The sequence below is a fragment of the Molossus molossus genome, unplaced genomic scaffold (assembly GCF_014108415.1).
Source record: "Molossus molossus isolate mMolMol1 unplaced genomic scaffold, mMolMol1.p scaffold_m16_p_3, whole genome shotgun sequence".
NCBI classification, from domain to species: domain Eukaryota; kingdom Metazoa; phylum Chordata; class Mammalia; order Chiroptera; family Molossidae; genus Molossus; species Molossus molossus.
This window is the reverse complement of record NW_023425366.1, coordinates 94,925,438-94,944,780: the sequence shown is the minus strand read 5'-3', so window position 1 is coordinate 94,944,780 and position 19,343 is coordinate 94,925,438. Positions and strand designations below refer to the sequence as shown.

The following is a 19,343-nucleotide window of genomic DNA, read 5'->3' as shown; positions in this document are numbered from 1 at the left end:
TTTCTGCTGCTCTAGATTCATGAAGTAGGCCCTTCAGCAAAATCCTTTTACGCCTTCCTGCAAGGGATTTTCCTTTGAAAATTCCCAAGAGTTGAAAAGTTATAAATGTCAAAAATTTTATACATTTTTATACCTTTAAAGATATATTAAAATCCCTGGAATAGTACTCATAGAGCTGTGTTGTAGGGAACAAAATAATTTCATTCGCATAATACATTTTCTTTAATTACTTTAATATAAAAGACAGTAATGTTCCATATTTCACATCGTATTTTTAAAAAAGTTTTAAAACCCTCTAATAAGTATTTAATGAAAATAAATTTATTGAAGGATAGCAATGATGACACAATTAACACTACCAAACCATTACTGGTGCCTTTGTAATTGGAAGGTAGGCAGAGAAAATAGCAAACAAAAATTGGAACGTTTTTAAACTACATTTTATCCAGCCTTTAACTTTTTGCTAAATCTTATGCATATTAGAAGAGATTTTCAATATTTTTGTAAAGATATTCAGCTAAAGTAATACTTCAAAGATTTTAAAGCAGCCCTCCATAACATTGCAAACCGACTCATCTGTTTACAAAATTGGAACAATGACCCAACGAGCCTCTCTAGGAAGAGATTCAACTAAAAAAGAGAACATTAACAGAGAATTAGTGAAGATGACCAGAATAAGAAAATTAGCATAATCAAGAAAGATACATAATTATTCAACCTAATTTCATCTGGTTAGATGAACGCAACTCCCTCCGGAAGTAAGTGGACTGCATTGTGAGGAAAAGGGTAACATGACTCAGAGTCCTGTTTTCAAACCTCATATAATCATCCTATTTCAGTCACCCTGGAAAGTAAAAGTACTGTATCCACATTAACGTTTTAACATACGTGTTACAATAATACAAAAGTCAAACTACTATCAATACATCTTTATTTTTTACAGTGCACAATTTAGGAAAACTTCACGAGTGTGCACTTTTGAAAGTTATGATCGATGTTTACAGTAGAGACAAACAGGCACCTCTATTATAGTTTTTTTTTTTAATAAATAAGAGCACATTAAGAAAAAAAGAAGGTAAGCAGCACCTGAAGCCTTTGACATTTTTAACTAAATGCCGGTACCCAAATGTTGGACCATTTTTACTAAGTTTTACTAAGAGGCGCAAAAAAAGAGCCAATGTTTTACTTAACATTTTAATTCTAGCAGAGACAAGAGCTTGTCTGGTTATAGTCTTGTCACCTGATGGTGAGCAGATCACCAGCCCTTCAAATGTCCTAGACTTTGGAAAGCAGACCGGACTCTGGAGCACTCGCCTTAATCAGATTCTGGATTTCCTTGAATTTCGGATGGTCTTTATCAGCCACCAGCTGTAGCAGAACAGCCTCGCTGGTAGTCACTATGATCCCAGTTCGAGCAAGACGCTTTAGAAAGAAAAAAAAAGGATAAAAGACAAATCAAGAAGCAAGCACGAGAATAAGCACTGTTAAAACAGCACGAAGTATGCTGGGACACAGTCATTAGTGTTTGCTATTACAGCCACTATCCTTAGCTATGCTACCAAATTCAGTGACGGGGACAGCCTTCAAACAAACCACACCACAAACCCACACTGACAATTCTCAACATTAGTACCACGGGCTAGAAAGAAGTAAAGAAAACAGCCAATAGTATGACTTATTTGCACCAGGGACAGATGGAAAATCAAGGCTAATGGCAGTAAAAACAATGATTCTTGGGGTTTTTTTCTGTCCACAGACATGTTACCTATAGCAGGTGTGTCTTTCCACTAAGTAAGAAAGGGCTGGTGATAGAAGAGCCTCATGTGCCATTTGAGACTGTGCCCTGGATGATAATGGAACTGCCACCACTAAACCAGAGTGTAAAAATTAAGGCTGTAACCCTGGCTGGTTTGGCTCAGCAGTTAGAATGTTGGCCTGTGGACCAAAAAGTCTCGGGTTTGATTCCAGTTAAGGGCACGTACCTCGGTTGTGGTTCAATCCCTGGCTCTGGTAGGGGCTGTGCGGGAGGCAACACATCAATGTGTCTCTCTTACATCAATGTTTCTCTCTCTCTCTCTAGCTCTCCCTTCCTCCCACTCTCTCTGAAAATCAATGAAAAAATATCTTTGGGTAAGGATTAGAAAAAGAAATAAAAGGTTAAGGTTGTATGATTTCACTGACAGGTCAAAGAATGTCCTTGCCACCCTGGCTAGTTTGGCTCAGTGGTTGGAGTGTTGGCCTGCGGTTCCGAGAGACCCTGGTTCGGTTACCGCTAAGGGCACGTACTTCGGTTGCAGTTTGTCCCCGGCCCTGGTTGGTCGTGCGGGTGGCAGCCACTCGATGTGTCCCTTCACGTCGATGTTTCTCTCTCTCTCTCTCTCTCTCTCTCTCTCTCTCTCTCTCTCTCTCTCTCTCTCTCTCCCTCCCTCCCTCCCTCCCTATCTGAACAAAAAAAAGAATGTTCTTGCCAAATTGTTCCAGTGAATCATGCAAAGAACTAAGGACAGAAATTAAAGTGGGGGGCGGGGAAGAGAGTGGAGGAGGTAGGAAGGCAAAGAGGAGAAAGTGGAGAAAACGGAACGGATGGGGAAGGGAGGAGAGAGGTGTGAAGAGAATTCTGAAGTAGAGATTCATTCTTTGGACGTATTTTGTTATCAGAAACCCTAGGCAAACAAACAAACAACAACAACAAAATGGGCTGACTGTTATCCTAAAAAATATCCAATGTAAATAAGAACCATGGAAGGTGAGGCAAGAAAAATCTCGAGGCAAGTCAGAGGAAAAGACCCAGGTCAGTCTCTTATCAGAAAGGAGTTGCTCTACAGGACATCCCCGTGGAGTGAAAGTAAATCCTCCTTCAGATGGTTGTAGATCCACAGGCCCAGCCTTCCCACAGGCAGACCCTTGCTTTTCATCCCCAAGGATGTAGCAGCAGCATAAGCCACAGCCTACTCGTGAGAAAGCAAGCTTGGACCTCGACCCCCAGTACAGAAGGGTGTGCAGACCAGATGAACGCAGGAGAGAGGAAGAAAAAAAGCAAGGCTGCTGGTGCCCTTTATTTAGTTTGGGATAAATACCAGAAGGTGAGTTACCTCTGAGTTTTTAAACACTTCTGGAAATGAATTTCTTCCTCCTTGCTTTTCAGTGAACTCCTGACTACTATATCGAACCCTCAGAAGTCAGACAGAAGCATGGTGAACAGACATAAGACTAGCTGCAGCTCGCTGTGTCTGTTCAGTCATTCAAACCCAGCTCTCGCCCTCACCAGCTGGCTGTCCTGCCTTCCTCACTGCTCACTGTTGAATCAGTGGACCTTCAATATTCAGCCTGAATCTGAATCACACACATTCGATGTCAGTGGAAGTGCTTTAGAAACTCCAAAATGCCAACAAAAGTCAGCTGTCACGAATCTTTCCAGTTCCTTAGAGAGGCAGGAAGGACAGAGAGCTGTTCCCAGGTCTGAGGAAGAAATGTGATGACGCAGGAAGAAGCCAGCTCTCCCCAGTGCTCTGCTGACCAAGCCTGGTCCTCTCCAGGCCAACAGCCCTCAGTGATGCTGAGAGCAGGTCACAGAGGCAGGGGAGGCTGGCTCCAGGCACAGACGCACACTTTAATATTACTTGGCTTCAAGACTGACATATGGCCAAAATTGATTGGATTAAAAATAAGCAAGCCAAGAACCATGTAGGGAAAGGTGGCTCAGCAGAATGCAAAGTGTTTAGAGCAGGCTCGCTGACCTTCCCACAGTGCCTGCCTGGTCCCAACCTGCACGGGGGCCTGAGCAGGGAGGGATCGGCGGGAGCGTTTCCGGACTCTGGCAGGTTCCTGCTCACCACCCTGAGCTAGGAGGACACCTACAATACTGGTTCCAGACCCATTTTCTGACCTGCCTTCAAAAGGGGCAATTAAAACCCCAGCTGTTTAACAGGTACATAGTAATAGGTTTCCCAAGTTCTTCCCTTACACTTGCAATATCGGTCCAACTGGGCCAAACCGAAAAATTCAAGAGCACAAAGCCGTGACGGCCTCAGAGGGGGCACAGGGCAGACAAACCCTTTACACTCCCAAGCAACACTAACAACTCCCCAGAAGTACAAGGTCATCAACATCAAGAGAGAGTTTTATTCTGCATTTACTCTACAATTATTAGTTGAACAAAACACACAGCATAGACCCTGGCACAGAAGTTTCAGTAATGGTAGCTATAAGTCTTATTAGTATAATAATCTTAACAGGCAATGTGGGTGGTCTCAAGAATTAACTTCAGTCATTGTGTTCTAAAGGAGCAGACAAAAAGGGGAGCGGGCAGACTGCTTGCTATTTAACTTTCATAGTCATAAAATAAAAGAGAAAAGTTAATACTTCTCCCAATAATTTAGGGACAAACTAAAATACCTCCACATGGGATTCAGAATAAGAAGAAAACTCTGACATATGGTACATCTCCCCATCACGTGACCTGAATTTTTTTCCCTGTAGCCTCAAAACTTTAACCCAAGGGTTGCTTCATGTGCTTCCAAATCCACTCTAGACCTTCCCTCCTTAGAACTTCTCAGGACTAGTCCCTTCTGGGTCTTGCAAGCTAATACACACTTATACATTTATGATAAGACTAACCTCATGAAGATAACAAATAACCACAACAATAACAATAAAAGCAGCTAACATTTGTGATTACTGTGTCAGGCACTGTACCAAGTGCTACCAATACATGATTTCATCTAATTCCCACAAAAATCCTCCCATGTAGTGAATATTACTTCCATTTCACCAATGAGCAACTGAGGACAGATATTAGATAACCTGTCCATGGACACAAATTCACAAAATGCTAGAACCTGCATTCAAACCCCTATAAACCCTCCATCGTTTGGACTCCTAATCACTGAGGTTACAAGCTACCGCCCAAGGAACACAGTTCAGATGGTAAATAGCTATGTTTTTATTTTGAATCTCGTGAGAAGACAGAATTGCCAACAACAAAAATCTTCTGTAATAAATGCCATAATAAAGACATGACCGTAGAACAAACGTCCTTGAAATGTCTTTATAAGCAAGGAAGATTTGTGTTCCTCATATGTTTTTAGTTTTCACTGCCTTGGAAACACTTCAAGTTCTAGACCTCAGCACTACCAGAAAGATAAATTATCCCCAGAGAAAAGAGCTGCTTGCTGAGATGGTGAGGATCTGACAGTGGAAGTGATTAAACTCATTACTGAGGAAATCTGAAATGTGGAAGTTGATTAACTCATGGCTGTAAAAACAGCTTAAAGATCTTTGCTGAGATGGCAAAAAAGCAACACTTAGTACCTAAGTACCAGAGACCCCAATAGTCCAAATGGACTTAAAAATAGTTTAATAAAATTAATAAAACGATTTCCACCCGTAATCCCAAAACAGCACTCACTGCTACAAGAATCAAATAGAGAAGGCATGGCCAACTAGGGCCTTAAAACAAACAATGCCCCCGCCTGCTTCTACGCCAGCCCTCCACACCGACTCTCCTTTCCTCCTCCGACTTTTTCTCATTTGCCCTGCTTCACCCCACCCCTCAAACACTGGAGGCTAAAAAGATGACTCAGCAATCCTACAGGGAAAGTGGCTCACAGGCCGGCTTGTGAATGGAACACTGGAGGGTCTCAAAAAAAAAAAAATCTGGCCCTGGTCGGTTTGGCTCAGCGATTGGAGTGTCGGCCTGCGGACCAGAGAGTCCCGGGTTCAGTTCCCACTAGGGGCATGTACCAAAAAAAAAAAAAATCTGTATTTCCCATTTTCAATAAAAATAGTCAGTTAAAGAACTCGGCAACCCAATCCACAGGTACATTACTCTAAAATTATTAAAGAATTAGAATTAATTAATTAGAGAGGTGGGAGAGAGAGAATGTCTTCACAATAATGGAGTGAATGTTTCAAAGGACTATGTGGTCATTTGCTTTTCAATAGTCTTGTAATTAGAAATGAAGTAAAGCTATTGTTCTGTAATATTGACCAAAAAAACCATTGATTCCCTGACTCTACGATACACATCTTGACACCCTAGTCTGAGATCCATGAAGCAGTGCAGGTGAGTGGTATCCACAATCAGTGACACCTCCCAGCCCCAGAAATTCAAGTCTGGGGAAACTGTATATGAGATCAAACCAGGCTTAGGCCCACTATGCTCTAGGTTTGACTAGATCTTGGTTGAATTAAACCTAGGTGAGCTGTTTTCAATTTGCAAATCTCTAAATGGTCCAGATTAAGCTTACTGGAATTCCTCTTAGTTCATGCATAAAATTATAGCGAAGTTATGACAAAAGACATAAAGGAGCTCTTGGCATCACCAGTAACCTAGATCTAAGGCAACAATGGATATAAAATAGGATGTGGTGGTGAGACTTCAAAGGTTGGTCAGAGCACTGTGCAGACTCTGGAGATCAATGAATCTGATTCTATCTGACCAAGCTCAAATATAAGAGGTAAATCTTTCATTGCTGTTAAATATTCAATGCTCTTCAAACTCATTTGGAAAACTTGATAAATGATTTATTTTACAGGAAGACAAATACCTCGAGAGCAAACATCCTGTCCATCATGCTTCTCGATGAGGTGGCGTCGGCAACGATATGAACCTCAACACCTCGGCCAACTAGCTCCAGAGCTGTTTGTTGGATGCACACATGAGTCTAGGAGGAAAGTGAGAAATCATACGCAATAATGCAGTAAGTGACAAATATTTTACAAACATGCAACCACATGATGAAGCAGGAAGAGCACAATACATCTAACTAACAACCATGTCCTACACCTAGTTTTGCCTCTAACCTCCTAGGTGACCTTGAGCATAAATGGCATCTCTGGCTTTGGTTTCCTCTTTGTAAAGTCAAGAATTGGATTATGTCAACATTCCTCATACTGGGATACTCTTAGAGAATTTGTTAGAAGATTCTCCTCTGTGTCATCTGGATGACCTTCCTACAGCTGACTGCTACCACTCAGGTTTGATGACACTCACAGTTGGGTTTATTTCTGAATTCACACCAAGTGCCCAACACAAAGAATGAGTCTGCAGTACCGCGGACTGAGAAAGTAGTGGGAGAACTGAGTTATATGAGGCACCTAGGAGTAAAGGTAGGTCAACGTAAAAATAACCGTGACACAGGCAAAAAATACCCAGCATGTATCACCACAGAAAGTATTATACAGATTCCATCTTTCTAAGTACTAACTTGTTAACAAATCATTAGCAGAAAACAAAAAATAATAACATGATCCAATAGAAACGATTACACGATAAACAAAAGCAGATTTCAATAATGCCATGATGCCAACCTTATCTTTACAAGACAAGAGAGTTTTGGAGAATTATCAACTGACAGCTCATTAAAATTAGCACTGGAGGACCGCTCAAAGGTCATCTGCATTCGGCATGAAGTCTGATAATGAGGAAGGAGCAAAAAAGTTCAAATGTCAGCAACAGCATTTGGTGTGACATTTACACACACACGGGCTTCCTTTACATTGTCACTATTGAGATATTTAAACGTACATCTAAAACGGAGACTACATCTTTCTACTGTTAAAACTTACTGCTATAAAACCTACTATCAAAACATCCTAAGTACATTAATATTTTTTGGGTTTCATTGTTTTTATAGTTTTTAAAGTAATTTAAAATTTTTAGTTCAACTGTTGCTGAAAAGCTATGAGTAAGCAGTTATATTCTATTTGTACATGTCCAAAAAAACCAAATCAAACATAAAATCATTTTAATAGGCATTAAGAATCCATGAGTATTTGTTCCCTTTAAAAAGGTATGCACATGATTAAAATGTGAAGGACAATGAACTACATGACTTCCCAGGTTTCTCCAGGACAAAAATATGACCCTGGTGAAATCCTACAACATAAATAAAAATAATGCCTTTGGTGAAAATGTGTTCCAAAAGTAGTAGTTAAAAGTAAAGGCCCAAGAATGCATCATCCTGGATTGAAGTCCAGCTCCATCCCTTAACTAGACATATGACCTTGGGCAAGTTATACAGCATCTGTGCTATAATATGGGGAGACCAAGAGTACTTAGCTCAGAGAGTTGCTATGAGAGTTTAATGAATTAATACATACATAAAGTCTTTAGATCAGTGCCATGCAAATAGTCAACACTTAGTAAACAGTGGCTATTTTTCATCAGGGTTACCACCTACATAGGTATTCTGTATACAAAAACACATTCTGGAATCAAATAATTATTTCCACAAATAATATTATGTTCAAAAATAAAAGGTACTTACTTCTACTCCAAATAACACAACACTCCTGACTCCAGGAATTTCTGCTAATGCCGCTTCTACTTCTGGTAATACCATGGAAAACTTGGTCTTTGGAAGTACCAGCTTGACACCTGTTAAATCAATTTCTTGAACAGTGCTTCCAAGACCTTTAGGGTACTGTTCTGTTACAATAACTGGAATTCCTAAAATTCGGGCCCCTTGTAACTGAAAAAACACACACAACACAAACAAAAATACCCACAAAGATAATTAGTAATACATATATGTGTGTACATATAGTATCATCATGCTTCAGTAAATTGGAAAAAATAAACAAACATACCAATCTCTGTCCCACACTAATAATATCCCCAAAATACTTGATGGCTGGTCTGAACCTTTCCTGCATATCACAGCAGAAAAACACGGTGCTTGAAGGTATAAGATTTCCCAGGGTAGTGAGCTGGGGAAAAAAGAAAAAAAGAATGATTTAGCACTCATTATACAAAGACATTTATTTTCAGTAGAGGTCAATAAAGGAAGAAAAATGTTCCCACTGTTTGACCTAGTAAGTCAATTTTTGCAACTATTATCCAAAAGAAATAGTCTAAATTACAGAAAAAAAAAATTATCAATAAAGATGTCCACTGAATTGCTTTTAATAGTGAAAATAAGCAATAAACCCAGGACAAACAACATAAAAATGAATTCACAAATTTTAACATATTCACATGACAAAACATTTTTCAGCCAATTAAAATAGCATTTGTATGTCTTCAAAAACTTTGTACTCTGCTAATTTTAAAAACTGAGTGCAGTTCAATAGTGTTTCAATAATGTTAAAATATGAATAAAAAGTAGAAGCAAGGCTTGTAAGAGACCATGGAACATAAAACTAAAAAAGCGGATAGAAACAAATCCAGAATGACTGCCAATCATCAAGACAGAAATATTATGACATTATTAAGACTAACTTAAGAGTTCATAAAAAGACAATGAAATGATGCCAAGCATTGTTAAACGGACAGGCCTAAACTTGATGTCTGCATTTTAAAACATATTTATCAAAATCAGGGAAGTCACTGACTTAAGACGAAAGCTGGATGTTAGGTCATCAGGCTTTACATTGCTGTCGTTGGTCTTCTCCAACAACTTGGGCCCCATATAAACCTACCAAAAAGTGAAAATCACGACTGAATATAAGAATTTAGCCTTACTGGATTCTTAAGTCCATGGTGCTTTTCCTTCCACCTTCTCAAATTACAGAGCTCTGTAAAGGATGCGGTCTGCTCCTGAATGAACCCACACCAAACTCTTATAGCCACCCCAAAACCTCCCCTCTAACCTGTTTTGCTCTTTCTAAAACCACCTGCAGATGATAATTACTAATAATTTTCTGTGGGAACCCATGTCCTAATTACATGGCGGTGGCTTCCCCACCAGCCTGGCCCTAAACTACCTCAGGGCCTCTGCACAGGGCATACCCTCAGGAAACAATTACTACCGAAAAGAAAGTGAATCACCAGAAGGAATCTTTTATCCTTAATTGTATGACTGTGCTAATCAGTTTTCACTTTATTCATCTAGTCCTGGTCTGAGGGACTCAGGCACTTTAATCACCCTCTGGTATTAACTCCACAGATGTGCACTGATTAGCCATGTGCAATCCAACACCAAGTTCACGTCAGAGCGAGAGCCACCTGTAATTCGAACGCTATGTATAGGGTTTTCTTACTTTGCCAATAAAGTATAATTAAAATAAATATGCAAGCATCTTAAATTATATATTCTATGGGATTGAACACTATCTATAGTTTTCCCTACTTCTAATTAAAATAAATATTCAAGCATCTTAAATTATATATTTTATCTTTGATTGCTTCCTTAAATTTTTAATGAAAGTATTATGTCTTCATTTTGGTCATTTTTTCAAAAGCAGTGAATACCTTATGTATATGAGTAATTCATTTTAAAAAGAATCCCTCTTTATTTCTATGTATTTTAAATGTTCAGCAAACACTAAAGCTGGGTTATAAAGGCTCAAAATGTATATATTTTCTTCTTACACATTTGAACCCTGGGTCCCCGGTCATTTGCAATGCATTTAGGGCACACTGTGAAAAGCAGTTTACCTGCAACTGCCCTGTTTCAAATGAGAGTAATGCAACTCAGCCCAGCTCACCACTGTGTGACGGGAAAACCAACAAGCATGCAAAATAAAACTCCTGGGCAGCTGCATAGTTGTTGGGTGGCCAGGCACTGACATACAGCTTATACCTGCGTAGATTTCCAGCTCTTGGATCTCAGATTGTATTGACTAACTCACGTTTGGTTGTCTGGATTCTAAATTTACAGAGGGTTATAAACAGAAAACGAGAAAGCAAACTGCTGGAGATAGGCAAACTGATAGCAGCAAGAAATGGCAGCCGACAGAGAAAAGCTTCAACATACAATAAAAGCAGATCAAAACTCAACTTGTCCTACAATCTAGACCTCTAGTAAAAAAGTAACAAGCTGTATAAAACTTATAAATTGGGACAATATCATTTTAGCATACCCGTTAAGAAAATGTTAAATTATATAACATTTCGGGACTATAATATAAAATGGTTAAAATAGTAAAAAATATTTTGGATACTTGAAGAAATTAAACTTTACCTACTCAGAAATCCTATATATTCAGAATTGTGATGTCCTGAGGTTTCTGTTACCTGATGCTTCCCTGCACTTCATTTCAGTGGTGAGGTACCCTGTTCTGGGCAGGGGCCCACATCAGATGTATGTCATATTAGACACAGGGTGAGGTCAGAAAATGAGGCCTTAAAATCCTCACCACCCTGCAAACCTTCCTAGCCTTGGAACTCATCATCTATAAACCTTCAGTAAACAAAGAAAGAACCCACAGAGATAAGGTGCAAGGCACACTTTCATGCAGAGATGGCGCGTTATCATTTAGTGAACCAAAAATAACTAGTCTCCTCTCAAGGAGTTTGAACTGCCAAAATCCCCTTGAATGTGGCCTGCACTTAGTAATTTGCTTTCTCATAGTAGAGCATAGAGGGAGGAAGGTAATTTTATAGTGGAAAAACCTGGCAAACACTGCCTCAACCAGATTAAGACAAAGGTGATCAATGATGTCATGTTGATAGTATGTAGCCCTGATTTTTTTTAAATCCTTACCCAAGGACATTTTTGCATTTATCTTCAGATAGAGTAGGAGGGAGGGAGGGAGGAAGAGAGAGAGAGAAACATGGATGTGAGAGAGACACAGGGACTGGTTGCCACCCACATGACCCCAACTGGGGCGGGACGAACTGCAACCGAGGTATGTGCCCCTAGCAGGAACCAAACCCTGGACTCTCTGGTCCGCGGGCCAATGCTCTAACCGCTGAGCCAAACTGGTCAGGACTGTAGCCTTGATTAATGTGAGAATGACCTTCAACATCTTCCTTTCAAAATCTCACAACTTCAGTATAAGAATGAGAAAAAAAATCAGATGAACCAAACTTGAGGTACATGCTACTAAAATATCAGTCCAGGACTCCTCAAAACTATCAAGGACATAAAAACAATGAATGACTGGGAACTGTCAGAGCCCAGAGGAGCCTAAGGAGACATGACAGCTCAACGTAATTAGTGTCCTGGACTGGATCCTGGAACAGAACAAGGGCATTAGGGAAAAGCTAGTGAAATCTGAATAAGTATGGAGTTCAGTTACTAGTAATGTACTAGTATCAGTTCCTCGGCTGGGACAAATGTGCCACAGAATAGGGGGAAGCTAGATGCAGGTCTGCAGAAATTCTATGCTATCTTTGCTGTAAATCTAACACTATTCTAAAATAAAATGTTTGTTTTTTGAAAAATGGTCTCCCTACCCTATGGTAGTCAGGGGGGAAGATGCTACTTGATGAATAATCTCTGAACCTTATAAGCCAAGAAAGAGGCTTTGAGGCAACAAACAAAAACCAAAAAAACAAAAATCCAACCCTGAAAACCTCTAACCATGTCCAACCAACCATCCACCCATCCCAAATTCACATGAATTTCAAAAGCTGTTGTTAAATTACACACTTGACTCATGAATTTCTCTTAAAACCTTGTAGACATTAAAGTGCTGCTCACAGTCATTTATATGTTGCAACCACAAGATAGCAAAATAAAAGTGTACTTGACCAAATGGCATCACAATAAAAGTGCAGCAATTACAGATAAATGCATATTCAAGAAGCATGAAGAAATCACATATAAAAATATGTATGTGTGTATATATAAACACCTTCACATATCTACTGTATATCTACATATATCCCTATAACATATGTATACATAAATAATATGTAGTTCAATACACATATTTAAATACAAAGGACTGATCACAGCCAATGGCTTCCTCAAGCTAGAGTTTAAGAGATGGATTTCTAGTATAAATTTTTTTCCACTTTCTTAAGAACTGTCATAGCTAGGATATGACCAGTGATTTCATATTCAAAAGGCTTTTACATCCCCAAGTCCCATTATTCTAAATACTGTCCATTCTCACGACAGTATTTAGCCTCCTTCAAGACTACATGTGTTCTATTTTCCACCAATGGCTTCCACAAGGGCAAGGAATCTGCCCCTCCCTTGCTGGGTCCCCCTGGTTACTCAGGACAGGCACATACAGGGTGACTGGCCTCGCTCAGTGATGAACTGTGCACCAGTTCCGTTCTCTCCATAAAAGTACTACATGGTGAATGTTATATGTTGAATTGTGTCCCCCCAAGTTCATATATTGAATTCCTAATCCTCAATACTTCAGAAAATGACTTTATTTGTATTGAAAATATATTTAGTTAAGATGAGGTCATACTGGATGGAGTAGGGTGGGGGCCTAGTACAACATGACTAGTGTCCTTATAAAAAGGGGGAAATTCGGACAGAGAAGCCGTATAAACCTGAAAGCAGAGATCAGGGTGATGTGTCCATAAGCCAAGCAATGCCAAAGACTGCCAACAAATCACTAAAATCCAGGAGAGAGGCATGGAACAGATTTTCCTTCAAAGCCCTCAGAAGAACCACCCCTGATCTCTAGCCTCCAGAACTGCAAGAAATAAAGTTCTGCTGTCTAAGCTACTAAGTCTGTGGTACTTTGTTACAGCAGCCCCCTAGTGAACTACAGGGAGTACAATTTGTATCTTTAGGAATGAGTCAAGTCTGGATTGAAAATGTGATGTTTACAAACCCTGGTAGTCTTTTATAATCACAAAATCGGCATGATCTGCTTGGGTGAGAGTCCGGAAGAGGTCACGGGGCATCATTTCACTCAGCAGTGCTTCTAAGGACATCGGACTACCACAGCCACAGTAAGACTTTGCTCCCACACGGACTCTTAAAATAGAAGCCTGTGTGGTGCGACTCCCTGGGGTTATAAGGCTCCCTACACAGCACACCCTGTGGACATTAGAATCTGAGTCCGGATCTCAATTTCACTCATTTCAATTACATGAAATTAGGCAAATCCACTGCAATTTTCAAATGGCAGTTTATTAATCTGTAACAAAGCAAGAAAAAATAGTACCTACCTCATATGGCTATTTCAAGGATTAAATGAGCTTCATGTAATCCATCAATAAATGTATTAGGCTATTGTGATATCCCTCATACAGGAAACATACACTACACTCTGAAGTTCGGCACGTTTAAAAACCTTTTTCTGTAACGAGGTTAAAAATGCCATTTATTACTAAGATCCCTTAAGGAACAACACACACACACACACTCACACACACTCACACACTAATACTGCCTAACTTGTTACGTTAACATAGTCTGCAAAATTAAGAAAATGATTCATAAAGTAGATTTCCCAATGTCACCAAAAGATTTACCATTACATGATCTGTTCCTGGCTAAACAGGTTTTGGGCTTTTTTTTTTTTTAAATCCTCACCCGAGGATATTTTTCCATTTATCTTCAGATAAGAGTAGGGGGGAGAGAGAGAGAAACACGGACATGAGAGAGACACATTGACTGGTTGCTTCCCGCATGACCCCGACCTGGGCTGGGGACAAATCACAACCCAGGTACGTGCTCTAGCAGAATCAAATCCGTGACTCTTTGGTCTGCAGGCCCATGTGCTAACCACTGTGCAAAACTGGCCAGGGTGGTTTTGGGCTTTTCAATACAGGCTGTAAAGAATATTTCTAACTGTTCCTCCTACATGCTCCCATGGAAAATGTTCCCTAATCAAAAATCCCACCTTCAAACTAGCAAGCCCAAGGAGAGTAGATTCCTTTCCTCTTTACAAACCTGCCTTCCCACCATGAACTCCGGGGTCTCTTCTAGCTATAAAATGTCCATGCCCCTGTTTAAAATAACAACAGTAGTAATAAACTTTTAAGAAAGTGAAAGCTAGAGCTGAATCCCTTTCCAATTAACCATCTCAGGAAAAGGTCAAAATAACCTTCCCAGGGAAGCCCTTATCTTCTGCTCACACAAAGCTGCAGAGCCTTCCCTGCTAGTGCAGAAGCAAAATCCTCTCCCCGGTGCCCTTCTCACAATGTCCATACTTCCTCTCCTCGAGCGGGGCTCTGCCTCCCCTGGGGCCCAGGTGGAAACACACTGGCGGTGGTATGGCATCAAATGTATGTGAGTTTCCAGAGACTCATGTTTCTATTAGTTAAAACTTGGGAGATACCTTTTGGGAAATTAAAACTTGTAAGTCATAAAGATATCCTAAATTCCCACTGCATAACCCTCTCTCATTTATATTTCTTCCCACACATCTCAAAATTCCTCAGACATTAAGCATTCTGACAAAGCTAAAGACGCATCAACTATGCTTGAAACAGTTGTCTTCAGCTACCTGGGACAGAATATTTCAGAAAAGATGACACTAAAAAGTTACTACAGCCTAGTATTGGCAATGGGGTCTTAAAGATCAGTCCCCATAAAACCGCTAACCAATGGGTGCAGGCAGTACGGCGCAAGCAACCACTGCTTTACAAGGTCACTAGCAATGGCAGTCAGAACAAGCAGGAAATCAGACTCAGACCCCTGTGTACATGGAGAATCCACTCTAGAATATACAGTACGTGAGCCGGGCCACAGAGGCTCTAAGGCCTGCATCTGGAGAAATAACAAAGCACATTATTTAAACAGTGACCTACATATAGCCAAACCTATGCTCTTTGTCCCTGTCTCTGGGAGAAGGAAGGGGCCTACCATCCCAGTAGCATGGGCACCTTGACTCTTCCCAAGTGACAGGCATTTATTCCAAAGAACAATTAACAGCATCAAAACAACTGATATTACAAGCTCAAGTTTGTGGCTTGTTTTCCATTCTGCCTGACATTTTCATTAAGCATAAAAGGAGAACAAGAACTCTATATAGGGTCAGCTATAAAGGAGAACTTTCACATGCTTTGCTATCCCCGCCATTACCATGAACCTTAAGCCACTCCCTGTATGTTCTGCTCTTCGGCAAAATGAAGAGAGATTAGGTAAAGAACAAGAATTGGGTCTTATTCATGTCTGTATTCACTGCGGCAGGTAGTTACAGCTGCCACTCGCAGGTTTGTGGAATGAACTCTATGGTCTCATCGAGCCATAACATGTCCATGTCTTTAGGATTATACAGCTGTGTTCCAAAAAGTATATATAAAATGGTTATGAAAAGAAGTATCTTCACTTTTTCTTCTGAGAGTATGTGTGTGTGTGTGTGTGTGTGTGTCTTCTTATATAGGTAGAAATAAGTATCAGAATAGGTACATGAATATATGTGGGAAGTGTGTGTGTACGTATATACATGTGTATATCTCTCCACATTCTCTATTTTCAAGGCACCTGGCTGAAGAAGTTAAAATATCATGATTATTAAAAGAAGATAACATACATTTTTAACTTTTAAAAAAGATATGAAGTATTATATAACTTAAGAATTCTTAGTCTATGTAGTGAAAAAAATTATTTTTAAAAGTATAAAAGAACCCTGGTTGGTTTGGCTCAGCAGTTAGAGCGTCGGCCCACGGACCAGAGAGTCCCGGGTTCAGTTCCTGCTAAGGGCACGTACCTCGGTTGCTCGTCCATGGCCCTGGTTGGGGTCGTGTGGGTGGCAACCAGTCGATGTGTCTCTTTCACGTTGATGTTTCTCTCTCTCTTCCCCCCTCTCTCCCTCCCGCTCTATCTGAAGATAAATGCAAAAATGTCCTCGGGTGAAGATTAAAAAAAAAAAAAAGGATAAAACAAAGTAGTGTTAATATTAATATTTTAAACATGACCACAAAAAATTAACTATATGTTATCTCCTATACTAAGCAAAATATTTCCAAAGCCACAATGACCTGAATTACACAATGTCTTTTGATAAAGTACGAGACATTTCAAGTATACACACATGAGAATGTTTAATTAAAGAGTTGTCAGACCCAGGCCCTGAATTTTTCAAAATAAGAAAATCCTATCTTGGGCAGGAGGAATCTTACACATGGGGGTGGTCACTAGTTTGGTATAACATCTCATTAGGTAACAGCCCACCATCCCTCCCAATCACTATAGAAAATCATCACAAAGAAGTCTGCATCCCCAGAACAGCTCCAGACCTCTCAGTATTTGGATTCTCACTCTTATTAATGGATTTGTCAAAGGAGCACCCAACTTCTTAGGTATTTTGGCACCAATAATCTAAACAGACTGACAAGGAAGGCTGCAGAGAGGTGTCAGCCATGAAAACTTTTTAAAAAAATTTTGTATTTTAATTTTTTAAAATTTATTTTTCAATTGTAGTTGTGACATACCATATTATAGGATTAATTTCAAGGGTACAGCATAGTGATTAGACATCCTCCTGACTATTTTTCTAACTGCCATGGAAACTCCTGACATAATGGGGAGTAAACAACTACAATGACAATCCCCCCAATTCTCCATATGGACAGCACCGCCTCAGAGACCATATGCCTCCCTCCAACCTCTGCAGGGGTGGGCAGTGGGCCCTCAAAGCCTTTGTCCTCTGAGCACAAGGACTTTATCCAGATTAAAGAACCTGTCTAGAAGCTTCTGGCATAGGTGCTGGGGTGATGGGAAAGAAGACCAATTCCACAGCCTACAAATGAAAAAAGAAAAACCAAAAACCAACTAGAGAATGAGCCTCAGAAAACGACTCTTGAATATTAAAATGCCTTCTAACCTGGAATCCCACATTTCAGTTTGGTCTTCGGAAGAAACAGCTTACCAGTTTCCCCACTAAAGAAAAAATGTTGAGGGTGTAGTACTAAAGTATACCTTATATTTTTTCTTTTCAAAAATATAAATCCTCCAGTGAATCCTCTGAGTGTAAAAGAAAAAAAAAAGGACAGGAGACTGACCCGCTGTTGTAAGAGAGCGTAGCTTTTTAAAAAATATTAAAAAGCTATAAAATAATCCTCAAACACAGTAACTCTCTCTGTCAGCACGGCCAGGAAATCATGGTGTAGCTAAAGTTGATTAAGCTAGTATTGCTAAGTGTTGTTAAGTATTGCCGCCCTGGAGTCAAACGACTTTTTCAGTGGAGGCCACGAATGTGTGATCAGCAGATTCAGTTGACAGCTACTAGGAAGAAGTGAAGCAAATGGTTATTTCACTTAAGGTTAGGGGAGGCGTAAGGTCAAGAAAGCTGGGGAAGAGGAGGGGGAAAGGGTCTGACTCCGGAAGTTTTGTGTTTCCTCAACTGGTGGACTCAACTCCCGGGAACAAACCCTAAGGCCAATACTCCCCACAATCTCTTTCCCCCCGGTTTCGCATCACCCCCAATAGCACAGCCTCTACTGCCCAGCCCTCTGGTTCTGGAGGAGGCTGGGACTTGCTCAGGGCACACAAAGCGGATGCAGGCGGCTGGGGACCACACACGTGGGGGCGATCGCGTGCGCCGCCACCAGCTGGGAGGCCCACGCCCCCGCCCGATCGAGGACAGCTGGTGACCGTCACCTTTGGACAGGAACGTTCTCTGGGCCGTCCCCGACGCTGGCGACAGCGAGCGGCCCTCCAAGCCGGCGAGGCGCGCAGGGCCCGGCTCCCAAGCGGCGCGGGGCACCTGAGGAGCGCGGGGGACCGGGACGCGCGGGGACCGGGACGCGCGGGGACCGGGAGCGGCGGCGGGGCGCGCGGCCCTCCCGCAGGACCCACCTGGATCTGCAGCGGCACGAGGCGCACCTTGCAGCGCTCGCTCACCGCGAAGCCCTTGGGCAGGTCCACGTACTGGCCCCACTCCTCGGCGAAGAGCTGCACCACGAATTTGCGGTGCATGTCGAGCTGGTCGCCGTACAGGCTGAGGAACTTCTGGATGAGCAGCTCGTAGCCGGCGCCGTGGGGCACGGACGAGGGCCGCGCGAAGACGGAGAAGCAGAAGAGCACTGGGACCGTGCCCGACGGCGCCCCCGCGCCCACGCCGCCGCTGTTGGGGAGCGCCGGGACCGCCGCCTCCGCCGCCGCCATGTTCCCCCAGCGTCTGCCAGCTCCGAGGCCACCGAGGCGCAGACACTGCCGGCCGCCGCGGCCCCGCCTCTCCGCGCCGCCCGCTCGCCGGCCCGCTCGGCAGGGCGAGGGGGCGGGTCCTGGCGGCCGCGGCGGGCCGCCCTCCTCCCAGCCGCGCTGTAGGGCGGACCGCGGCGGAGGGCTGGGCGCCGGGGTTGGGGTGCGCGCGGGAACGAGCGCCTGCGCCCGCCGCCCGGACCGCCCCCTCCAAGTCCCCGTGGCTGCGCGGTCGCAGCTTGGGGAAAGAGATTTGGGGCGCCCCTTCCACCCCGCTCCGCCCACTTTCCAATGAGCGATATTTCCGGAGACTTGAGAGAGGTGCTTGGGGGCAAGGGCTGCCGGCTGAACCTGCTGCGTTACCTGTTGGCCTGGTGCAGAGGCGTGCGGTCCTGGAAGACAGCAGCAGTGATCCTAAAACCTGGAGGCTAGGCTGACACTCTAGGAGCAGCGGGGTTTAAAATGCCAATGTGGGGCCATCCAAGGCTCAGAATTTCAGGTTTTTTCAGTTCCATGGAACACAGTATCTCGACTTGAGATCTTGACCTCCCTTTATCTCAACCGTCTTTCTGGGAGGACGTGGATTGGAAATTGCAAAACATAAACACG

At 42.1% G+C, this 19,343-nt stretch overlaps 1 protein-coding gene across 1 annotated transcript; it reads right to left on the bottom strand.

Moving 5' to 3' along the window:
* Positions 1-297: 297 nt before the first annotated feature.
* ISOC1 (isochorismatase domain containing 1) lies at positions 298-18,709 on the bottom strand. Its single transcript, XM_036279441.1, has 5 exons — positions 18,390-18,709; positions 8,593-8,712; positions 8,271-8,474; positions 6,549-6,665; positions 298-1,422 (listed from the first exon to the last, which is right to left on the bottom strand). The coding sequence occupies exons 1-5, from the start codon at positions 18,696-18,698 to the stop codon at positions 1,276-1,278; spliced, it is 897 nt and encodes a 298-aa protein (XP_036135334.1). The 5' UTR covers positions 18,699-18,709; the 3' UTR covers positions 298-1,275.
* Between the last annotated feature and the right edge of the window lie 634 nt (positions 18,710-19,343).